Raw genomic sequence first — 24,454 nt, forward strand, 5'->3', positions numbered from 1 at the left:
ATTTCAAGCCATCTTCATTTGTCCACATTACCTCATCTTTGAATAAATTTATTGGATATCATTTACATAGAATGGTGTCCCACACAAATATTTAGGGTATCCCAAATTAACCATACACCCATAAACAACAAAGACCCATATTTTTAGTCATTTAAGAAAAGCAATCTTCTTTCTAGAAACTTCACTGGACATGTTAAAGTATCTACCTAACTTATCTTTTTTGTTTCTTTGTTTGCAGTACTGGGGATTGAACTCAGGACCTTGCACTTGCAAGGCAAGCACTTATTCGACTGAACTATCTCCCCAGCCTTCACCTAATTTATCTTCAAAGCAGGAATCTTTGGGAAAGGGAAAGAGGCCTTATTAATAACCTTGTAGGAGGAACATGAACAGAAACTAGGGTTGCCCAAGAAAACCAGAACATGGTCATCTTGTTCAATCTACAACACTCATTACTGACTTGATGGAAGCTGTGCTTTTGGTCTCCAGACTTTGTTGTGTTTGGTTGCTGCTCATTCCTGAAGCAAGCTTGGCTTCTCTCTCTGCTGAAGGTCCAGTTGGATTGGAGAAGCCCCAGCATAGTTCCGTTTCTCCTAGGACTTGGGCTCTCCTAAGTTTGGTAGCCTTAATGCTCATGCCTACCAAAGGCTGTCAAAGATGATGTGCAGGGGACCATCAGAGGTGACGAGGTTTGACATCTCACAGGCGTTTGATAGGTGGGATGCAGGCATATCTGTCACTGAATCTCTCTCTTTTTCTTGTTCTCTTCTTTGACAGTCCCATCAAAATAATTCAAATGAAATAATTTTCTTCCACTTTATATTAAACTAACTGGGTCACTCCTTCTAGCTAGAACTTTGCATTTTGTATGGGGGTTACGGGAACTAAGTCTCAGGTCACCATACAGAACACCATCTCTGAAGATCAAACTACCTTCCACAACCAGCAAAGACTTAGCATTGTAACAGTAGTAAGTTTTACACTTGGCATTTGAGTTAGGAACAAAGAAAGTTTGGAGGCATTTTAAAATAATAGAAGAAGCAGGCTTTTGAAATGCAAAGATATAAATCCCTTCCAAGCAAGCAAATTATACAGTGGCACATAAGAAAGGTGGAGGGAAGGACTGAGGATACCAGGAGAGTGACAGGAATTGTTTAATAGATACAGAAAGATTCAGAAAGATGACTGTCAGGTCCCTTAGTCCTTGGTTTACTTATTTTTCTTTTTCGGAAATGGGGATTGAACTGAGGCCGTTGCGCTTGCCATGGAAGCACTTATTCTACTGAGCCATCACCCCAGCCCACCTTAGTCCTTGGATAAAGCCATCTCATCTATCTACTCATCAGAAATGAGAAAGAAAGCAGGCTAGCTTCATTCCTTTGGCAAAGCGTCACCAGTTTTGCAGAGAGAGGGCTTAATAGTTGATAATGGCTCATTCTTATTTACCTATTGGCCTAACCATTCCATCGCTCATTGTGTAAAAGGCCCTTGCAGGATACCGGGACATGTGTTTTTGACAGGCTCCACAGTGATAAGAGAGAGGAGCACAGAGGAAAAGAGGGCTGATGAATACATTTACAGCTGGGGAACTTGAACAGCACCCACTGCAGGGGTTGGCCCAAGGACTTGTTCCTTTAGAGCTGTGGAATAAAAACAGACATCTTTGCATTCTCGCTACTCACTCTTTTTGCTGCTGGGGAACCCTGCCAGGGCCAAGCCAGCGTGTGTCCCTCTCTCATCTCCTCTCTGTTGCCATCTGGCTGGACACTGCTACCTTTCCCTGTGGCCTAGAAGAAGTAAAGGCTTGCACAGAAAACTGCTCTGGGCCTTTGTGCATAAAATTTCATTAGGGTGACCAGGGTCATCTCACTGGTTGTGACAGTTCCCATAAGTGTGCAGATGGAAGATACACAGACAGCCACACTGACATGCACACATGTATCTATTCCATGAAGTCACACGGTGGGCAGAGAGGAGGGACTTGGAAGTCAGATCCAAAAGGAACAAAGGCTGCAGCCTCTGCAGTGAGCCGAGCGAGAGTGACAGGACAGCCAAGGGAAATGAGAGACAGAGTGTGAAAACCCACGGCAAACGCCGCTGGAGCTCATACGCATTGGACTCCACCGCTTCCTCCTGTTCCCAGCTTACATTTGTTCCATATGCTGCTTTACACAGCTTTCCGGGGCCATAATGGGTTTTATTCCATAGTTTTTATACTAACATGATGACTCACATCTGCGCCAGTATCCAATTTGCTCCCTAATGTCTTCGGCTGTGAGGGGAGAACGGCTTACACAGAACTTGCCATGACTGGAGTGGCGTGCACAGTCCCAACCCAGGGACAAGGAAGGTGAGACCCTGCATGTGTGAGCTGGGAGGGTTTTTCTGAAAACATGACAGCATAGACAGGGAAAACGAGATGCAGAGAAAGGAGGAATTGGCTCGAGAGTACCACAGAGAGGTCAATCCATTTTAGGGCTCCAGGATAGTCCTCATTCAGAGCACATTTATTTTTCTCATTTCCTGTCATGTTTGTTTTTTTTCTTTGCCAGTTGCTTTTCCTCCCCATATTGGCTATGATAATTAAAAAAAGTAACTGGGACTAATCCCCAATGCTAGCTAAAGCCCCACTGGGATCACCTGTACTCTGTATTATTTAAACTGGTTATTAAAAAGTTTTCCATATCTTTCTGAGCATGGGGGACCCCTGGACAGACTAGGGTATAGGAGAAACCTACAGGACCAGGCCCTGGAGACTTAGTTGACTTCAGATGTTGGAAGAACCATCTGAAATCTAATGATAATTGATTTATCAACCCAGACTATTATGCCCTTTGCCTGGCTCAGGCAATGACACTCAGCCAAATGAGATTCTCCTGGCAGATTCCACAGGCCCAGGGAATCTCCCCCATGTGAGTGGAGGACAGGGTGATGATTTGGGAAGCAAGCACCTTGCAGGAAATCTCAGCTGTCCTGGGTATTCCAGGCCCCGTGTGGAGCAGCCACATCCTAGGGCCTTGGCTTCCCCATGTGGCAAGCAGTAGGCATGAGGCACCTCGGTGGCAGGCAGTGTGGGACTACAGCATCTCCAAAGCCTGGTGGTGGTGTTGTGTAACTGTCTGCCATCTGTTACTTAGAAGCAGCATCACAAAGCGCTGAGCAATGGACTCTGGTGCTGCAGCTCCCGCCTGGAGCTGACAGCAGCTCAGCAGCTCGCCTGGGGTCCCCTGCAGAGCCTGCCGCATCCAGGCCTGCAGTCCGGGTTGAGGCTCCTGGAAGAGATCCAGGGAGCTAGAGATGCCCCCGGGATGGGTGCCTGTGCTGCCCCTCCACCCCTCTCAGGAGTGCAATTTACCTGGACCTTTGGCTGGCCAAAGCCCTGGCAGGGGAACCTACAGCCAACCATTTAGTGGGAAGAGTTCTAACAAAAGCAAGTGTTAATGGTGGTGGTGGTCAATGGACTCAGCTCCATCTCAAGATGGGATGGCTAGAGGGCTCAGCTTTTCCCAGCTGTTTGATTTCCATAGCCATTCTGACCATAAACTTCTTTGTTTTGATTTTTTGAGCTGGAAATCAAACTCAAGACCTCAAGTTTGCCAGGCAGGTGTCATGCTACTGAGTTAGATCCATGGCCTGGGATCATAAATGTCTTATCCACAGCCCAGTCAAGGAGCCTAAGGGGCTGTGAGGTGGGACAGTCCTGTGGCTGGAGGGCAATGTGCCCAATACTGGAGGCTTTGCATAGGCTCCTCACTTTCTGACAATACTGTCTTGGGGGCTTTATCTTCCTGGAGAAGGAATTCTGGAGGTCTTATTTACACCTGAGAGTCTCCTCTCAGGTGTGGGAGCTTCCCCTCTACTGAGCGTGGTGGGGACAGAGGCAGGGAGGGTGGCAGCTGCGATACCCTAGGCCTTGTCACACTTCCTTAAGAAACTTGAGGCAATAAGGCCTTGCAATAAAATGACACAGCTGGAGCAGTCATTGCTCCCCAGGCGGAGCAAGGTTTCTGTCCCCTCTTCCAGCTCTCAGAGAATGCCAGCCCTTTGCCTTCAGCTTTCCCAGCTCTGTACTCAATTGTCAGCGGAGGTATTGTTTTCCCCATTTTACAGATGTGGAATTTAAGGCTCAGGGACGGTAAGGGACTTAGCTATGATTCACACTGCTAGAATGACTGAGCTGGGTCAAGAATTGCTAGTCTAGTTATGTCATTTTGTTCTAATCAAGCAAAGGCCTAAGGGAATGAGATTTAGAAGACCCACTGGTTTTAATCTGCAACTTAGAGGAGGATGTGCTTCCTGAAGGCAGTAGGGAATGGGCTTCGGAAAGATAACTCTGCACCCGAATCCCCCTAGCCAGAGCCACTTTCCCATGTGGGCTCATTAGCCCACCTTTGGGGTCCCCTTAACTGGCAAATGCAAAGCACTGGCTGCATACAGGGAAAGAAAAGCCTTCAGGGAGATAATTGCACCTTAATTTTTAAAAGGACACGTTTAAAGTTAAATTTAGACTAGCTCAGCTTTTCAGCTACACAGAAAAAGTTGCCAGACACCTGCACGCAGGCAGAGCAGTAGCCTGGGGGCTGGCTGAGCTTGACCTTGGCCCCGGAAGGGCCAGGCTAGTGGCCCGGGGTTGGTAGTACCCTTGGCCCCACCAAGCCCGTCGCGGTCGGCGGAACCCGGGGTGCGCACCACGTGCAGCCCCTGCAGCAAGAGAGCGCTCCTCCCAGGCACTGCCCTTCCAGGCGGCGCGGGCCTCCTTTCAGTCCCTGCCCGCAGCTGGGGGGCGGGGGGGCAGCTGAGGCACGGTTCCCGCCCCAACCCAGGAGGGCCCCGAGCTGTGCCCCGGGCTCCGAGCAGCGGCGCTCAGCAGCACGGAGCGCCGCGGGCGGCGGGCGGCGGTAGCACCCCCTCCCAGAGCCCCGCGCGCTCCCGCCCGGCCCCTTTGGAGTCGGTCTGTCTGTCGGCGCGCCCTCCCTCCTCTCTCCTCTGCCTCCTCCCCCGCTCCTCGCGAGCTCCTCTGGGGGTGCCCGGCACAGCCTGGCGTTCCGCCCTCCCGCCGTTCAAGTCAGTTTCCCTCTTAGCAGCGGCTGGAGAGCAAAGGCGGCGGCGGCGGCGCAGGGAGCATCCCGAGGCCACCGCGTCTCTCCGGCTGGAGCGGGCGCGCGGCTCGGCCGCCCCTCGGCCCTTCCCCGCCGCGTCTCGAGCGCCCGATTGCCCGGCCCGCATCTCTCTGAGGCGGACGGGGTGTCTGGCAGGGTCCCGCCGCCCTCGCCCGCATCCTCGGGCTGGCGCTCTCCAGAGAGAGGCGCTGTCCGCGTCTTGCGCCCCGCCAGCCCTGGCCACCGGGGGGTGCCCCAGGGACATAGCGCCGCGGAGAAGAGGCAGAGGGGACCATGCGGCGCCTGACTCGCCGCCTGGCGCTGCCGATCTTCGGGGTCCTGTGGATCACCGTGTTGCTGTTCTTCTGGGTTACCAAATGGAAGTTGGAGGTGCCGCCGGGACCTGAAGTGCAGACCCCCAAGGTACGCGGCTTGGCAGTGCGCCCGGCACAGGGCAGAGGTTTGCTGGAGGGCGCGTCTCTCGCGCTGGGCTCGTGGGAAGTCAGGGCGGGCGTGTGGGTGCTGCGACCAGGTAGCCGGCGCCCGATGCGGGCACCTGGGCTGTTTCTCCCGACCCGCGGGTGTGCCGAAGTGGCCGTGGGAGTGGGCGGTGGGCGCGTGCGCTCACGGCAGAGCGAGGCTTCCAACTTGAGCGTCGCGCAGGGGTCCCGCGTCCGAGGGGCGCTGCGGCCAAGCCCCGCTGGGCTGGCGGTCGGAGGGCGCAGCTGAGCGTCACTGGCTGGCCAGGCGGTTGCCCTCAGCGGTTTCCCGCAGCCGCCGGGCCCGCGCAGGAGAGGCCGGAGGCCGGGGTTCGCTGCGCACGTGAGCGTCGCGGGCGAGCGTCCTGGAGCCCCCCTGGCGCTGCAGCCCCTGCCCACCCGGCCTGTTGCTACCGATTCCACAACTGTTCTCCAGTCCCCCAGCTACACGGGAAGTTGATTGTGCCCAGAACACCACTACAGAGCCTGTGCGAGCAGACGCCTTGGTGTTGGCGGGGAGTCGGGAGAAAGGAATCTAAGTGGCTTTTCCAACTCCTGCCCAGCCGGTGCCTCTGAGAGGAACCAGGAGGTTTCTCCTACAGACTTACTCTTACTTGCAAGTTCAGGGCTCGGTTTCAGTCTTTTCCATAGACTTCTCCATGGGGCACAGAAGGGAGGCCTCTGGGTAGTTGATGGCAGCCAGGCATCGTGAAAAACTGGGTCTGGAGCAGCCCTCCGAGAACTGGAGCAAAAGCCCTGGAGGAGCTTGTGATCCCAATCGTGCGGAAGTGAGAAATACTAGTGTGTAGGGGAGGGAGTCTGTAAGAGGACCTACTATGTGCCAGCGCGTACGATGCTTTCCTCATTAGTGGTTGTGTGAGTTGAGTAGTGTTACCCTTATTTCGTAGGTTAAGAAGCAGGTTGAAAGTCTTTTTCGGTTACTTGCCTTTTAGGTCACTGCTAGTTTGAGCCCAAACCTCCACTCTCAGGATTTTCTCCCCAGTTGCCTCCTAAGTTACCCTTTCCCCTGAGTCCTCTGGCACTCATCTTTGGGAATCTTATCAACGTTCAATTCATTTCAGCTGGCATTTATGCAACCACTGAAAGCGCTGTGTGCCACACAGTGTGCGAGGTGTTATGGGTGCAGAGATGCCGAATCTGCTCCCTGGAGGTGGGGATTGGCTGCTCACTGGACCCGGATGCACAGGGTGGAGGGCCCGAATGATTCCTAGAGCTGGGTGTTCTGGGAGCCCAAGGGCTACATCTAGGAAGAGGATCTGAGTCAAGCAGTGTGGCCGGACTTGCCAATAGGTAGGGGCATCTCAGGTGCAGGCTTGGAGGAATGACGCAGCATGTCATGTGAGTTTGGCATAATTGGAGTGCAAAGCCCCTGGATGTGCCTGGGGGCCAGTGCAAGGCTGAGCTAGGTGAGGGATTAGGGTGTTAGGGACCCCAGGAGGGCTATTAAGAAAGTGGCAAGGTAGGATTGGTGACTTCCAACAGCCTTCCTAGCAGTGGATTCCTTTTGCTCACCTCAGACCCTGCCCAGGGACCTGGAATCTTCTCTTCCTTTTGGGGGGGGGGGAGTTGTACTTCTTGTGAAGCAGTTAAGGATGCCATCAGGGACCTGAACTTTCCAGTTTTGTGTTGAATCTCATTACCTTAAGCTTACTTTTTCTTAGTTTCCCTGGGGATTTGGGACAAGAGATAGGTTTCTTTTGTGCACTTTGCCCTTCCTCTTGTCTCTTCCTATCCTGGGGAGCACTCAGCAGCACTTAAGGACAGCACCCGTGCATCAGGTTCAGTGCTGGGTCTAGAGCTGCTAGGGTGAACCCTTGCTTCTGAGGAGCTGCTCATCAGTTCTAAAACAGAGTTATGAACAAATGAGGGGTCTCATATCGAGAGTGTGTTGTCCTATGTAGTTGCAGAAGGCCACTTGCTGTTTGTGTAAACATCATATCCTGCCCGCTTCACTTGGTGTATCTTTTTTATGACTGAATTCTAGTCACTCATAAAATCTTGATTCCTTTAATTATTAGCTGGGCTTCTTTTTTTGTTGGTGGTGTTTTTCTTTTTCCACCTGTGTGTGTGGCTTTGTGTGTCTTCGTGTATGTGCTGTGTATAGTCGTGGGAGTATTTTATGTCCGGTGAATGAGCATCCCTCTGCATCTTAGTGCGTGTAAAACTGAAGAGAGATAAAGGGAAACCCCTCCTTAGCACCAGAACTCTTCCATTTCCTTCCCTGGTGTATGCAGGAACTTGGCATGCCATATTCCAAGGAGTGTGTGGTCCCCAAACCTGACTGCTTGTCACAATCTCTCAAGAGCCTGATAATGTAGATTGCAGAGACTGTGGTGGTCTGGGTCCTAGAATTAGTATTTTTGTAAGTGCTCCGTGTGACTCAGAAGCAGCCTATTGACAAATATCAGGTCTGTTGATGTTTCATAAATTGGTTGGCCACATATAAAAATGACCGAACGATTTTATTCTTTCGTGTGCTGCTGGACCTAAGCTTGGGTGAACATATGCGGTCAAGCAAAATAACAGCCGCTAGCATTTGTACACTGCTGTACAAATTCACAAGCTACATTTCATGTGTATTAGCTCATTTAATCTTCATAACAACCACACTAAGGCGATAATATTTTTATGCTGATACAAGGAAGTGATTAACATTTGGCCCGAGATAAGTTTCCACCGGTGGCAGTGTCAGAAGCAGAAGTGAAATGGGATGTTGTAGGAGCTGCCCATCCACCCTTCTTCTGCACCTGGGCCTGCCGTATGTGGGTGGTATAGAACGGGTGGGGCATGAACTCCCCACCCACTTCCTAGAGTTTCCTCACTCTCACAGGGTTCCGGGGGATTGGTGTGACTGTGGAAGTGCTAGGATGAGAACCACTTTAGGAGGAAATCTGGCTTTTCACTTGGCGAAGTCCTAAACTCCTCCAGCTGGAGGAAGGCTCTCCTGATGAGTGGTTGTAGCCAGTGGCTGCAGCGGTACTGGCTCAAGGATCATTTGCCAGCCGGGCAGAGTCTGTTTTCTTACCAGTAGGAATTCAGATGGGGCATGTGTCCATGACAGGGAAAGACTGGGATGCTTGTGTGAGTCCAGTACACTAGGTACTTTTGGGAAGAGTTCTAGCCTAATCACAGGGAAGGCTCTTGGCTGGACATGCTGAAGTCTTGGGGCAATTTTTATCCTGGTTTCTTCCCAGTGTAGGGGTAGCAAAGGAGGCAACACCATGGCAGGCACCCCAGTAACAAGACAGACAAACTAGAGAAAAGCAAAACAAACTTGCTTCATCATAGTTTTATATGACACGAGACCCTTCAGAATGAAGATCCCAAAATTCAGATAAACTATCAACTTAATATATTTAGATTTGATGGATGATGGATAGCTGTGTAGAAAGGGGACTGGACCAACGCAATCTGATCTAATAGTGTTAGACGTGGCCTCTCTGTGCAGCATTCTTTCTTCCAAGTAATGGGCGGGGCTCTTTCTGGAATCCATGTCTTGTGATTTACTGTAAGATAAGATAGGTCAGAGAATTTCTTTATGGTCAGCTCCAGGGCCACAAAAACAGAGCAAGCTGGGCATCATATTTTTAGGTTTTATGACTTACTTTTTGGAGCCGCTTTCTAGTTTCTATGACTCACTTTGGGGGAGAGAACTTCTATCTATGGCTTGCTTTGATTGGAGGCTGAAGAGGAGAGCAGGAGACAAGAGGACCAGAAAGGAGACTGCACTTCTGAGTCCTTTCCTTTGGGTGGGGTTTCCTGAGCCCAAGACCACTATGGTGGACACGGTCAGCTTAGTTTCCAAAGCAAGAACAATAGATTCTCTATTCTCTAGAATCTTCAGAGAAGTTGAGAATGGCATGGAGAGGGGAGAAGCCTGGGAAGGGCCCAATTCTTAAATCTTGTGGGATACACTGCCTCCGCAGGGGCCCAAGTCATGTCTGCCACCAAATTCTCAGCCCCTTGTGCTGCTTTTTTCACTACACTAGGAGGTGTCCCCATTTACCTAGAGATGGCATCTCCACAGCAGGCGCAGTACATCTTGTGCCCTGTTGGGCACAGCGTAAGTGATGTGGAAAAAAGGCCTACTGCACTCCTGTTTTAAGAAAATTAATTGGATTTTTTTTTATTTTTTTAGTTTCAAGGATGAATTCTATTAATAGTACAAGTAAAGATTTCTTTAAATTTGACTTTTTAATGTTGATTCGATTTTAATACTGGTTCCCTGTCCCCAAATTATGCTGCAAAGCTCTAACTTCTAATTGAAAATCATGTAACAAGTTTGATGTTTCAATTCAAACTGCATTTTAATGATAAATACTATATCACTCACTGCAAAGGACCTCAAAAAGGTTTTCATTTCTTTTCTCTTCTGCCATTTGTTTGCCATTTGGAGAATTATACAATAACTGACAGCACTTTTAAAAAGGAGTAAATTTGCCTTTTATTTCCAAGAAACTAAATTTAGTCCAGGGGCTTAGAGCTTAGGAAAAGCAAAAGAATTTTAGGCCTGAGGGTAATTTTTGAGGAAGGTATTAGAAATTTGAAGGCTTTGAATAAAGTGCCGCAGGCCCATGTAAATGTGTTGGTTTTGTACTAGAAATATAGCAAATACTATTAGAAGATAGTTCACATTTGCATGCCACCAGTGCCTTAAGTATATGGCGCTGTTATTTTATTCACCATTTAGTAGATAATTTCTCCCATTAAAAAAAGTTATGCATTTTAGAGGGAGACCCTGGTCATCTGCTGACGCTCAGTGCATGCACACTAGACTCCGGCCAGGGATTTTTGCCTCAGGCACGAAAAGGGGCAGCCCGTTGTCAGACACATGTTTGCCCCTTTTCTCTGGTTTCCCTTCCAAGGCAGGTCCCGGAGCAGGTGTCAGATGTGCTGTTACCTGGTGGGTCCAAACACTTCTTGGTCCTATAGCAAGACTGGGAAATCTGCACATAGCAGGTTGGAATCTGAGGTATTTAAGAATTAACCTGTCCTTGTTTTCTAGATAGCCCTAGATAGAAGCAAGCTTTTCTCTCTATTTTTGTTTTTGTTTTTGTTTTTGTATTTTAAGGAGAGTCTACAGGATGTTCAGGGTCTCACGGCTAGATCAGACTCATAGTGATCCACTTGTTTACAGCCTCCCAAGAGCTGGGATTATAGGCGCGCACCACCACATCCAGTCTCAATTGTTGGCTCAGTGCTCCTCAGGGTCAGGGCTGGCACAGCAGGCCGGGGGATTGAACCCCTAGCCCCTGCACCTGCTTGCAGGTGCTTTAATCCACTGAGCTAGTTGGCTGACTTGACAGCAAGCTTTTAAGCAAATCCCAAGCCCCCATCCCTCAAACTGCTGGGAAATTTGCTTGGGGTCATTATTTCCCTGCTCTAGGTTGTGGCAGGGTCCAGGGGCCTGGTGCTGAGTGTATGGCTGGGGCCTGCCCACCTCCCCACTCACTCTCACCTTCCTGGCCTGCTATCTCCCCCAGGCCTTGGGGCATCCCCATGGGTCTCTATTCTAGGGCTACCTTTGAGTGAGCATGGGGGTACCTATTGTCCTTAGCCCTCTCTCCCTATGTGGACGGCAGTTTGGGAAGCAAGGACCAAGACTCTTTGTCCCATACTTCGTTATGCAGAGCATTCGTATTAAACCTTAAGTAAAGGAAGTCAGAGAGCGAAACAGGAAGGAAGACAAGTTGATGCCCTTTCATCGGCCTCTCCGGTCTGCCCAGTGTGCCCTTCTCCAGTGCTTCCTGTGTGTGGCCCTGATGCAAAGGGCTGATGTGTGCCATCAGAGGGCATTGATGAGGCTGCTGTTGGCTGCTGCCTGCAGCCCAGGTCGCCCGCACGGTCTGCTGTCCATGCCACCCGGCCTGTGTCTTTCCCACACCCACCTATCCCACGTTTTCAAGGGTCTTTACCCTTTCAAGTTCCTCGGAACCAACTCTGAAGAAATATTGCTTGTGCCCTTTTTTGATTTCTAATATTTACAGTTTTGTCACTCTTCCAGACTGCCTCAAAGTCCCCAGTGCAGTTTTGAAAAAATGAGCTGAATTAGGAAGCAGGAACTGATCTGAATTGGAGTTGGAAGATAGATCTCCAACTCCAGTCTTAGGGGGAGAGTGTGAGCCCCGCTGTGGATTTGTACATCTCACTCCAGAGACCCAGAATGGTGGCCTTGCCATCTGTTTGGGGAAGGGACTCTGATGTCCCTTGTGCCCTCTGCCCTGGCCACTGGCTGTTTGCCTGGCCTCTGGTGTCATGAACTGCCAGCTAGTTTTGTCATGCCCTGGCCCATTCTAGGGAGTCTGACCCTCTCCCTAACCCCATCACATCTGGGCCACATATAGTATTGCTGTCTGGTTTTTCTTATAAGATGACAGCCCAGACATCTCTCTCTGCCCTTAGCAGGGTCAGGGAGGACTTAGCTTCCTCTCCTCCTGGCTCAGTCTGCCTAGCTGTGAAATGGAAGCAGGCCACTGATGGCACAGTCCATCTCCCACCTGCCTGCTCACAGTCTGAGTCGGTTCAGGTTAGCTGTGCACAGCTCTGCAGGGAGACCGTATGGCTATAAATAATTATACCACAGATACTTTGTGTCTATTACTTATCTCTTAATTATTTTAAAAGAAATGCTAAACCCAAAAATAAATCAGTCTTTGAATCCTTAGATGTTGAGCTGATTAAAAAGAATCCCTCTGGGATACCGAAGAAAACACACACTCACACACATGCACATGCACGCACTGACACATGGGTACCCTGGGGAGTTTTGCAGAAGCTCCTGAAATCTGCTGGCTCTGATATTTTGCTATTTCAGAGCAAATGGCCTGGCCTAACCTTCTAGGGCAGCAGTCTGCATTTGGCAGCGGCTGCTGCCGTCACAGGACCCAACGAGGACGCGACTGGGAGCAGGGAAGGCTGTGGTGTGGACATGCTGGTACCACGGCGGGCTGCCCCTGGCCTCCTGCTTTTCTGCCCCTCTCCTCCCTGCTCACCTCACCATATTCCTCCTCCTGCTCTTACTCCTATCCCCTGCTGGTTCCAGGACAGCTCAGAACAGAAAGGCTGTTCTTTCTAATAATGCTCTGAGCCACTCTGAGCCATTCAGCTTTCTATCAGCAGGAGCCCTTATCTCTGGGAAGAAGGAGCCATCTGATCCACTGCCTGGTGGACAATGCTGATTTCAAGTTCAAAGCCTCTCTGCATACCATTTCCTGGAGATAAGATTAGGCACTTAAAAAAATAATTACATTCTCCTCATGCCAGTTGTCACCTTAACTGAGAACATTACACAGATCTTTCAAGGAAACACAGGGGAGCACAGCACACGCGTGTGTTCCTGCCACTGTTTTAAGGCCCAGATGTAGAGAGTAGCCATCCAAGCTGCCTCCTTCCTGAGAATTCTGCTGTTTAAACCCACTTTGCATCTCATTCCAGGCCAGGAGCTCAAGCTGGCAGGACCCTGTCATCTTGACAGGCTCTCTCCAAAGTGATTAATCCTTCCTTCCTCATCTATGTCCTCACTGAGACTTGGAAATTAGGATTTTCTTCCCTCATTCTCCATGTTGAAGATCTATGTCACTTCTCTTATCATATGAGAATATCAGCCATTCATGTTTTCCCCAGCCACAGAGAGACTGGTCCAATCAATATTGATGCACCCATCACTTGCAGCTGCTGCACGCAGGCATAATGCCTGCCAAATTCCTTGATGGCCATTGAAACATTAGCGGGTGTCTATATTCAAGCCCATTGTTTTCCAGGAGTTGGAGGAGATCAGACTGTGTGGTGCATGGATTAATTAAGCCACCCAGATAATTGGTTATTAATAGATGGCCGATTGATGGCTGCCTGCTGAGTGCTGAGTGGATGGATGTACTTCTGGTGGGCAGGTGGGCTTCATCAGAGAGGAGCTGGCTGGACTGATTACAGGGTGAATCGGGGAAAGGCAGGCAAGAGGTAGCTTGCTTCTGTTCACCCTTCCCACAGTGGTCTAGGGTTTACAAGCATTTGTCCTCACAAATGCCTCATTGGATCCTTACCGTGCTCTTGTGAGGTGGATGTTACTATTCTTCTTTGCTGAAGTAGGAGGAATCTGAGGTTAGGAGCAGGAGACGACTTTGGCAAGCTGGTCTAACTAACAAGTGGGCTTGAGCACACTCTTTTGGCAGAAAGCTTGTGCTGTTCTGTTAAGGCCATGCTTCAGTGCTGCTTAGATTCCATACATATATGCACAATTCAGTATTTCTGTGTATATGTATGTGGTATGTGTATTTTCACATGGACAAAAAACAAGTGATACTGCTGAGAAATTATGTCTTCTTCTTCTTCTTCTTTTTTTTTGGTGGAGCCGGGGATTGAAGTTAGGCCCCTGAACTTGCCAGGCAAGCACTTATTCCACTGAGCCATCTCTCCGGCCCCCTAAGTCTTATTTTTGATAAACTATCACTGTTGCTTTTCTCTCTATAGAAGATAATGGAGGAAAGGACTGAGGGATATAAAGAGCCTATCTCTGGGGGAATTGAATGGCCAAGAGGACTGGGTTTTCTTTCAAGAGAGGCCAGGTCTAACTCACTATTGGGTTCTTTGCTTGGAGCTACTATAATTTCAGACTTGGCAGGGGGACCATCCTGCCCATACCCCAACTCCATCATCAGGCACTGGCTATCTTTTTTTTAAAGTTTTTTTTAGTTTTTTTTTTTCTTCCTTCTTTCTTTCTTTTTTTCTTTCTTTCTTTCTTTCATGTGTGTGCAGGGTCTCACTCCACAGTCCAGACTTGTAGTGATCTTCCTAGTGCTAGGATTACAGGCGCACGCCACCATGCCTGGACTCCATCGCTGGCTCAGTGTGCCTAAGGTTGGGGCCGGCACGGCACTGGCTTTCTTTATGCTGGGAGCTGGCTGGGAGGGTGTGAGCCCAGAAAATGAAGCTTGGCTGTGTGAGGCAGCCTCGTCTCAGAAAACAAGATTCTGAAGCTATTGATCTGACTCCTTTCGTGAGGAATGTGTTCGTTAAACAATCAGAAGGATCTCATTTTTAGAGGAAAGTGGTATTTGAAGGGACTCAATATATCCTGTTTGAAATGCATGGCAGGTGTGTGGGGAGCTGTGCATGTGACTCTGGGAAGTGGCTTGAAAGACACCCGTGTCACCTCAGCCTTGTCTTCTCCTCTGCGGAGGGGCCCTCCTAGCTTGTGCATGCCTTTTTTGCTGGTTGACATCGAGGGCCTGCTGATAACTGCTCAGTTCTGCCTGGTGCATAGACTGCTGGTCCTACCTGTCATGAGGCTGGTTTGGAGGGTGGACACAACGTGTCTGCTTAAACTGAGGAAAGGGTACTCGGGTCTCCCTGGGTCATTGGCCTGCAGCTTGGGTAAGCTGTGGAAGGGCTTGTGGTGGAGCTTCTCTTATAGCCTAAGTGACAAGATCCTAACTTTTCCACTCCTGTGCATTTCTCCCAAGCGTGGCTACATTAAAGGGTGTTGTTCTTTTTCAAGAACCATATATGGAGTAAGAAGGAAAAGAAATATAAAGTAAGCTGAGGCTGGCACTTTCCCCCTCAGCTCAAAGGCCCTGATGACTTTTTCATCATTTCCTCAATTTTGCATTGGATTAACTCTGTCATTCTTGCAGTCTCCCTTCAAACTGAGATTATGGGTCCTCCTCTGTGCTTTAGCTTTTCTCTTAAAACCAAGTGTATACTTTGAAAACTTTTTTGGCAGTATCTACTACAACTAAGGTATATATTTATAACTGTGATTTTATTCCTAAACATAAAACCAACAGCAATGCATATGCATTCCACTGCAGGCTTCTACCCATTCAAATGGGAGTCAATATACCTTTTTATTAATGGCCAGATCAAACATTTTTCTTTCTTTTTTAGATAATATGGTTTCTGTTTTAACTATTCAACTCTGCAAAGACAATGCAAGAGACAGTGTGTAAAATGAGTGAAAGAACCTAATACGTCCTGCTTGAAATACAAAACAGGTACAGGGGGACTGGCTAATAGAACTATTTATTGCCACTGAAATTTGAATTTCATATACTTCTCACATCTTCTGAGATGTAATTCTTCTGTTGGTATTATTTGCAAATGTTTGTAAGTGTAAAAGCCATTATTAGTGTGTAGGCAAAAGTAACCTCTGGTTTGGGCAGTCAGCTTTATGTTCTCTTGTTGGGCAGAGGGGCTGGAAGGGGTGGGGCGGCTTTTTAAGGACCTAGTACTGCTCAGGTTCTTGATTTTGGCGGTAGTGACGTACATGGGTTCACCTTGTAAGAATGCACTGACTACGTGTTCCTTTTCTCTTTGTATACTCCACTAGAAAATTCAACATGGGAAGTCTGAAATGAGTGTGTAGCTGGAGTGTGCCTTCAGATTTTAGCACCTCGTTTAAGGGCAGAGTGTAGCAGCAGTTTCCATTCTTTTTATAGCCACCGATTTCTGTTGCCTGAAGAAGAGAGTCTTTGGAGAAAGGTCTTGGTTTGACTTTGCAGTTTCTCAAATGGTGTTCCTTTTTCACACAAAGGAAGATATTTAACAACCAGTGCGGTGCAGTTGTATGTGCCAAGCATTAGCCTGGCTATTGCTGGACCAGAGGAAGATGAGGATCCTGGAGGGCAGTGCAGTGGGGCAGCGCTTGGGACGGTGGGAACCATGCTGTAGCACAGCGCGACTGGTCTGAAATCCACCTATGCTTGTGGGCAAAATGTGGAGGCTGCATTGCAGAGGATGAAGTTACACGGCACAAGCTACTGGCTCACGGAAAACCAGGTTCTCTCTTTCTCCCTCTCTCTTTTTTTCTTTTTTTTTTTTGCCTCTGTTAAAAATAAAAAGGTGGTGAACAAACCCTGAACCCCTGGTAAGTGCGGGGTATTTCCTGTGTTAGTCATCTGTGCTTTATAACCACCCCATACAGCAAGCATCATTACCTTTGTTTTCTAGCAGATAAGCACCAAGGGTGTTCAGTGACTTATTCAAAGCCAGATAGTGCACAAGGAAGCAGAAGATCTAGATGCTAAACCCGATCTGTCTGGCTCCAAAGCTCCTCAGGTCTTTTCACCCTGTTCTCTTTCCACTTCACCATACTCCCCCCAGGCTGGCTTCTCTCCCCATATAGCCAGAGTAGGTCTGGTCTCTTCAAAAATGAGGAGTTGAATTTTTTTTTTCTTTTGAAACCAGCTTGAGAAAGTTGCATTTTTATTTTGCTTTCCAGAATTCTATGCATTTGTGTAGATCAGAAACTGTTGAATAAAATAGTTTTGCATCCCAAGCTATCTCTTCCAAGGTGAGTTGTTTTAAAGTAATATTAAGAGAGAACTTTATAGTGTTTCAGAGAGAAATATGTTATGCTTTCACCACTATCTGACATCCCCTTATGAACAATGCTCTGTTACAGGGGACTGAGAATGTTCCAGGTCTCAGGCTGGAAAACCATCAGATGGGAAGTTTCCACAGTTCCACTTTCTAGAGTGTGCTGAGGAGCTTCCCAAATGCCTCAAGACAGATGACAGAGGAGACAGTGAAGGATTAGTCCACGCAGGCTCAAAATACAAAGGCCAGAGTAGTTGTCTAAAAAACTCTCCAGCATCAGCCCTTGGAGAAGAATTGTCCTGTATCTAGCATAATAACACCAATTATTTGGTTGTTTGTGCTGAGGAGTTGAAAGCTATCATGTGCCGGGAAAATACTCAGCATGGAGCAGTAATTATAGATCAGCTGATAATAGAGGCTGCCTTGGTTTGACTGCTAATTAGATTATTAGCACTCAAAACAAATACCTGCCATTAACTATAAATAAACTGCATTTATATTTTCTACTTTTAAAATTTATCCCTTTTTTGTGGCGTGCTATTCTCTTTCTTCGCTTTCCGTGTTGAAATTTCTCATTTCCTATTTTACAGTCATACCCAACGTCTTTGTTTACTGAGCTGCCACTGAATGGTTTTCTTGTTTTGTTCTCATCTCTGCAGGGGGCTCAGACGGCTGCCAGGAACTGAGTGTCCCGTGTTGGGGTCTTTATGGAATGTGTTAGGTTTTCTCAGGAGGGAGTACAGGTGACTTGGTGGCTGGATTCCGGTCTTCCCTTAAGCATACAGTTGTTGTGAGGGGTGACAGATCAAAGGGTTTTCTTTGTGAAATCAGGAGCAGATTTATTACCAAAGCAGTGACCTTGTTTGTTCTTTCTTTCTTTCTTTCTTTCTTTCTTTCTTTCTTTCTTTTTTTTTTTTTTGTGACACTGGAGTTTTGGGAGTTTAGGCTGTTGATATTCTGGAGTCAAGGACAAGGGATGGCTATTTCAGCTCTTCAGATGGCTGAATTCCTGTATCCCCCCCACAAATAGAGTATCTCCCTACAACTGACTGTTCATCTATCCCCAGTAGTGTAAGGTGCCAGCTGCTTCCCACCTCAGCTGGTTCTGAGTTCTATGGGTAGGGAGATCTGGGGGACCCCTGAAAGCTCTCCAGGACCCCTGGAGAGAGAATCTACAAGGCCAAGGGGAACTCTGGCTATGCCGTCCCTAAGTGCTATGAGTGACTTGCTGGGCCCTGCATGAAGTATGAGAGGCGAAATCTGTCAACAGCCTCCTTTACGTGCTGGGAGTGGATGCAGAAAGGAGAGGTTTCTCTTAGGAGAAGTCTCAGCATTTTATTTCTGTGAGCCATTCATTTTTCACAGTCACCCCATGTTCTATGCAGGGCAGGAGAATTGTACTGGTTGCTTAAGACTGGTATTTTTCTCATTAAGCAGAACTAGGCTCCAGAATACATTTCCCAAGGAGACCGGGAGCCAGGCAGCTACAGGACCAGTTATCTACTGAGGTCAGGGGCTGGGGCAGGGACCAGTTATCTACTGAGGTCAGGGGCTGGGGCAGGGACCAGTTATCTACTGAGGTCAGGGGCTGGGGCAGGGGCTGAGCAGGTGGAATGCAGGGAGGGCACGGGCCAGCGGTTAACTTTTTCTCTTGAATAATGTCTTTGGATGCTGTCTTGATTACTTTTCTCTCATTGCTGGGACAAAATACCTAACATCCAAAATTAAGGAAGGAAAGGTTTATTTAGCTCATATAGTTTGTGGAGGTTCCAGACCTGTATTCAGCTGGCTCCAGGGCAGCAGGTTGTCGTGGCAAAAAATAGCAAAACAGGAAGAACAAAGAGGAGCAGAGTCAGAGGTAGAGAGCAAGCCTCTTTCCTTCCCTTATCAGGCCTTTAGGTGATCTGCCCCAGGGCAAGTGTAGCACTTACACCCATAATCCCAGCAGCACTCACACCCATAATTCCAGCAGTACTCACACCCATAATCCCAGCAGTACTCACACCCATAATCCCAGCAGTACTCACATCTATAATCCCAGCACTGGATCATGAATGAATCACTAACCTAGAAGCCACCACATGACTACATGAGGCTTTGGGGGGACACCTAGACACAAGCCATAACAGAAGATGTATTGCTTTTCAATGAGGAACTCATTTTCAGTGAGGAACTTGAGGTTCCTAAAGATCCAGTCACTTGCCCATGTTAATAGCACTTAAAAGTATTAGAGGTAAGACCAGGCTGAGGTGCCCCTGGGATATGTGGCAAGAGAGAAAGAAGGTTAAACTCCTTGAAAGTTTCCCCCTCTGAGATCCTGTCTACTGTGGGGTAGTAGAGTGGTAGTAGATCTATTCATCCAGCAAACTCTGGAGCCCTGTGCAGGGTGTGTGTGTGTGTGTGTGTGTGTGTGTGTGTGTGTGTGTGTATGCTCACAGAGGTGCATGTGCGGCAATTCTACCTGCCTTGCCCCTGGTGAATTCGGAGGGACTCGCAGAGTGTGAAGCAGTGGTGTTTTGCTAGTCCCTGGCCATTTCTGTCTCTAGACCTCTGTCCCCATTGGACTCTGGGATACACTGATCTATTACTGAAAAGACACAGCTGTGTCCTGAGATGACTACTTAGTGGTGGAAGGGACTGCAAGGTGGATAGGAATCTTTCCTCTCCTTTGAGTCACAGCGCAGTGTGAGTCTGAGGGGCTGGAGATGATCTTCCCAGAGCTTCTCGGGGATAAAAGCTGGAGACGCGTGCTTTTGAGTTTACTTGGAGCCGTTCTGCAAGACTAGCTTCCTTCCCCTGATCACGTCCCTCTTCTGTTAGCTCAGAAAACTGTGGTGGAAGTTTAATCTTATCCTTAAAGCTGTTTCACTAAAATAAGAACCTGTTATTCCACAGGGGCTCTTATTAGAAGAAGAAGGATTTAGGGAGGTCTTTTAAAGTCATTGTAGTGATTTTTGAAAAAGTATTTGCCAGGATCTACTTGTTCCCAAAGCGTGTGCTGTTCTGGAAGCCTAGTATTGCAGCAAAAGAGAAGGAGACAGGAAAAGAAGCTTCAGGAAAGGAAGGAGGCTGAGCAACCCACTTCTGTGGAACCAGTCACGGTGCCTAGCACAGGTTCTGTGCTGTTTTGGGCACCCACGCCAGGGGCAACCCATGGACCAAATCCAGCTCTACTTCCTGTTCACTTTTTGTACAGTCTGTGAACCAAGGATGCTTGTTATCTTCTTAAATGGTTGGAAACAACTCTATAGAAAAATGTTTCATGATGAAAATTACAGGAACTTCAAATTTTACTGTCCACCACTAAAATTTTGGTGGCATACAGCCACACTCTTTCCTTTAAAAAGTGTCTGTGACTGTTTTTGTACAACAGTGGCAAAGTTGAGCCGTTGTGCTTGGGACTATGGAATCTGTGGCCCTTGGTGAGAACTGTTAGCTAAACTGTGGCCTACGTCTTTGCTTCTCAAAGTGTGACTCATGGGACCTCGGCTGGTAGTGTCACCTGTATGGTGGTTGGAAATGTGGAAGAATCTCAGGCTATTCCAGGCTTACTGATTCAAACTGTGCACTGCAACAAGGTACTCTGTGTGCAGTGAAAATCTGAGAATCTGCGCATGAGGCAAAGCTCTTGCACATAACGTGAAGCCAGTTGCTGGTGCCACATTGTCCCTCTTACTCTGAGTTCATTTGATTCCTGAGACTCGCCTTCTCCCTGGAGAGTAGGAATTCCTTGTCTACTTACAGGTTCTTGAGGATGGAAGAGGCTCCCTCTATGCCAGGTAATGTGGAAAAGGCCTTTAATCTTCCAGGTATCACGAGTCACCTCCATAACATCAGTGACCACACCCTCATCATGCTGTTCCTCTTGTTTCTGGGTTCTTGGTGACAACAGGATGCCCTGGGGCCAGGGCTGGTCTCTGTCTTGCTACCTACACCCATTTTTCTTGGGCCCTGCTTAATGACCTCACCCCATCCCACCCCATTCCACCACTCTGAGGCTGGCTGCTTCTACTCTTTTCACACTGAGAAATTCCCCATCTCTCTCATTCCAAAGACATTGCATTTTTTTTCTTTACCCTCTGGGCTAATTATTCTTTCTGTAAATACACGCTGTGGGCAAAGATAGGAGGTGGACGGTTTCCTGCTCTAGACTTGGGAGTACACCTTCCAGGGAGCCACAGAACCTGGTTATCTGTGGAGGGTGAGATGAACCGGCAGGACCGGCTGGCCACGTGCAGGTGGAACGTGGAGGCACATACACATGGGTGTCCCTGGCATGTTACGACACCTATGCCGTTTTCTGCGGCAGCTGTGGGGACCTGACCGACACAATCTAGGACAGAACTTCCTCCTGCAGGATTTCCTCCTGCAAGTCGGGAGGTCAGTTCTGTAGGTGTCAGAGAAAGGGAGACTGAATGGCACAGGCCAGGGTGAGGGGGACCTTCCCAAGGTAGGGCATTCAGTAGTCATAACCAGAGATCCATGGAAACCAAGAATGGGCCAGATTGGAAGAATCTGAAAATAAAGCCATTTGTTTATTTTTGTTCTAAACTGAGAATGTGCCTGAAAGTAAACAGATTCTCCTGGTTGGAAACATTAGGCTCTACTCACTGGGGACTTTATTCAGTAAAATGTTTTGGGTTGAAGGGTTTTAACTGCTCAGAGCATGCCAGTTGCTCTAAAAGGGGCAATTCAGTGAAATTTGAACTTGGCATTCTCTTGCTCTTACCCTTCCGGCCTAAATGAGAGCTGCTGAGAATGTTCCATATTTCTCAGCAAGGTTGAGTTTGGCTCTTTTGGCCTACCTATTATCATCTTTAATTCATGTTGCTGCTAGAGAAATGCCCCGTGGGGAAATCACCTCTACAGAGGATGCCTTTCTAGGGCCATGGCCAGAAAACACTTAGAATGCTCTGTCCTGGAACGGGTGGGGGGTGCCATCTAGAGTTCAGAAGGCCCGAGTCCAGATGCATTAGCTGGAGGAATTAAGATGTGAAGACATCCTGGCCGGTGCTATCAGTGCTGGGAAGAATTCCTCTTTTATGTACACACCGCATGGCCCAAAGGCTGATGGATCCTTTGGTGTTATCTGAAGTGTGTGGCTGATCTGCTGTGTCCCTCTGCAAGTTGCTTTCTTGGGAAGCTGGGCCTGTAATAGTATTACAGATGTGGAAATACACACACAATGTACAACATTAAAAGAAAAATGAGAATTCCAAATCGTATCCAGAGTAGGATCCCATTTTTTTAAAAATAGTAACTTTATTGAATGATGAAAAACTAAAGTAATAAGTATGGATAGCAAACAATAATCATTAAGTTCTGTTGGAATTTTACATTTTTTTCTTTTTCTTTTTAAGCCAAAAGAACCCCAGAAAATTAAGGACTATTAGCTAGCTGCTTATTGTTCCTTCCACAAAGTTGCATAGTTTAGGGCCAGCCAAATAGCTCAGTGGATTAAAGCACCTGCAAGCAGGTTCACAGGCCAGTGTTTTGATCCCTGGGCCTGCTGTGCTGGCCCTGCCCCAGGGCGAGCTAAGACGGTAACTGAGACTGGCGGCAATTGAGACGGGCGTGGTGGCATGCACCCGTAATCCCAGCTCTTGGGAGGCTGTGAACAGGCGGATCACTATGAGTCCGACCCTGAACACCCTACAGACTCTTCTCTAAAATAAAAAAAAAAATTACATAGTTTAGCAGCTGTACAACATTAAATATCTATATTTTTAAAAAACCCTGAAAGTTTAATTTTGTGTTGACTTCAAAGTAATCACCTGCACAGGTCAGATTGTGAGTTTCTTTTTCCATTTCTGCTACCCGGGTATTTGGCTAATTCTGCTTTTCTCTTAAAACAAGATGTATAGTGAAAAAAGTCTTAGTGAGTATTTCAAAATAGGCTTTGGTCTATGTTACATTTCTCACTGCAGCTTCCTTATTTGCCCTCTCCCCCATTCCTCTGATGAGTCAACCTCCATCACTCCCTTTTGAGGAAGCAGCAAATTTCCATGTCTTTCTCTAAGCACTGTGTAGTCATGTACAACATGTAAATATGTACCATCATGTATGGATGTGGTCATTAAAGAGGCTAAGCATGGGCTGTAGTAGGTATGCTTTGCATCTTTGTCTTCATTTATCTCTATATCTGGGAAATTCTCTGGTCCACTAGCTCATCAATTTATTTATTTTTAAATTTTTATTTATTTATTTGAGAGGGTCTCACTACCACAACTCAGACTCATAGTGATCCTTCTGTCTCAGCCTCCCCAGGGCTGGGGTTACAAGTGTGTGCCACCACGCCTGGTTCTAGGGCCAGCACAGCATGCAGTTTTGGGGATCAAAGCCAGATCCTTGTACTTGCTAGGCAGGTGCTCGGACCACTAAGCTGTCTCCCCAGCCCTAGCTCATCATTTTTTATTTTTTATTTATTTTTTAAAATGTATTTAGTACAGGGTCTACAGGGTGTCACTACATAGATTGGACTCATAGTAATTCTCCTGCTTTCAGTTTCCCAAGCACTGGGATTACAGGTGCGTGCCACCATGCCCAGTCTCAATGGCTGTCTCAGTGCACCCTGGGGGCGAGGCCTACATGGCACTCCAGGGATTGAACTCTGGCATTTGTGCTCTGCCTAAGCAAGCACTTTAGTCCACTGAGTTATCAGGCTGGCCTCATAATTTTTAATGACTACATATTATTCTATAATACAAGTGCGGCTTATTTTATTCAACTACATCTACCCTGGTCACTGTAGGGCTGCAAAGCAATGCCTATGTGCATGTGTTCTTACACATGGGACTTTTATTTCTATGGTATTCTTTTGAGGAATTCTGAGTTAAAAGAGTTGTATAATTTTATCCTGATGCATATTTTAAAGCTGTTTTATAAAGCGGTATTGTAGTCAACATTTCCATTGGCAGTGTTTCAGTACACCATCCCCTTTGATATAAATTTGCCCTTTTTATTTTGCCAATTTAAAGAATATAGAGTCCATTTGCAATTTTATATTCCTCTGACACCTGAGTGGTTGAGTGTGTTCTCACGTATTTATGTCCTTAAGGATCTGCTCTTCTCTGAAGTGTCTGCCTGTTCACATGTTCATCTTTGTTGGCAATAATGGAAACTCTTTGTAGCTTTTTGTTATAGAAAGCTCTTTCCTGGCCATTAACTATGATAAATGTTTTTATTTGTTATACTTTTGACTTTATGATATATATCACCATGAAAATTTTTGACTTATTTCTATATGACCAAATATGTCTTTCTAAAAATAATGTTTTATCTTGCTTGAAAAACTATTTCTAATTCTTCCATTATGTATATAATATTAGCAGTTTCCTTTTTTCTATAATTTTTGAAAAAAATATTGAACCTTTGGTCTGTCAAAAATTTTATGTGACATAGAAGATTGAAATTCAATGCTTGTTTTCTTACAAATGGATAGTTACTTGTGGCTACATCATTAATTATATAAACTGCTATTTTCTTTACTAATTGAAATATTCTCTTTTTTAATTTTTTTTATTTTTTAATTTTTTTTCAAAG

The 24,454-nt window shown here is 47.2% G+C and overlaps 1 protein-coding gene across 2 annotated transcripts in view; it reads left to right on the forward strand.

The window, feature by feature from the left end:
- Positions 1 to 5,119: 5,119 nt before the first annotated feature.
- Positions 5,120 to 24,454, forward strand: part of Galnt14 (polypeptide N-acetylgalactosaminyltransferase 14) — a 229,335-nt gene continuing 210,000 nt past the window's right edge. Inside the window, exon 1 of one of the 2 annotated variants that reach the window (XM_023711087.1) lies at positions 5,120 to 5,522. In XM_023711087.1, the coding sequence (XP_023566855.1) occupies positions 5,394 to 5,522 (129 nt within the window). In that variant the 5' untranslated portion in view covers positions 5,120 to 5,393. The remainder of the gene's footprint in view (positions 5,523 to 24,454) is intronic. The other variant, XM_004627378.2, reaches the window with a different exon arrangement.

This window comes from Octodon degus, unplaced genomic scaffold, assembly GCF_000260255.1.
Source record: "Octodon degus isolate 3935 unplaced genomic scaffold, OctDeg1.0 scaffold00019, whole genome shotgun sequence".
Lineage (NCBI taxonomy): Eukaryota > Metazoa > Chordata > Mammalia > Rodentia > Octodontidae > Octodon > Octodon degus.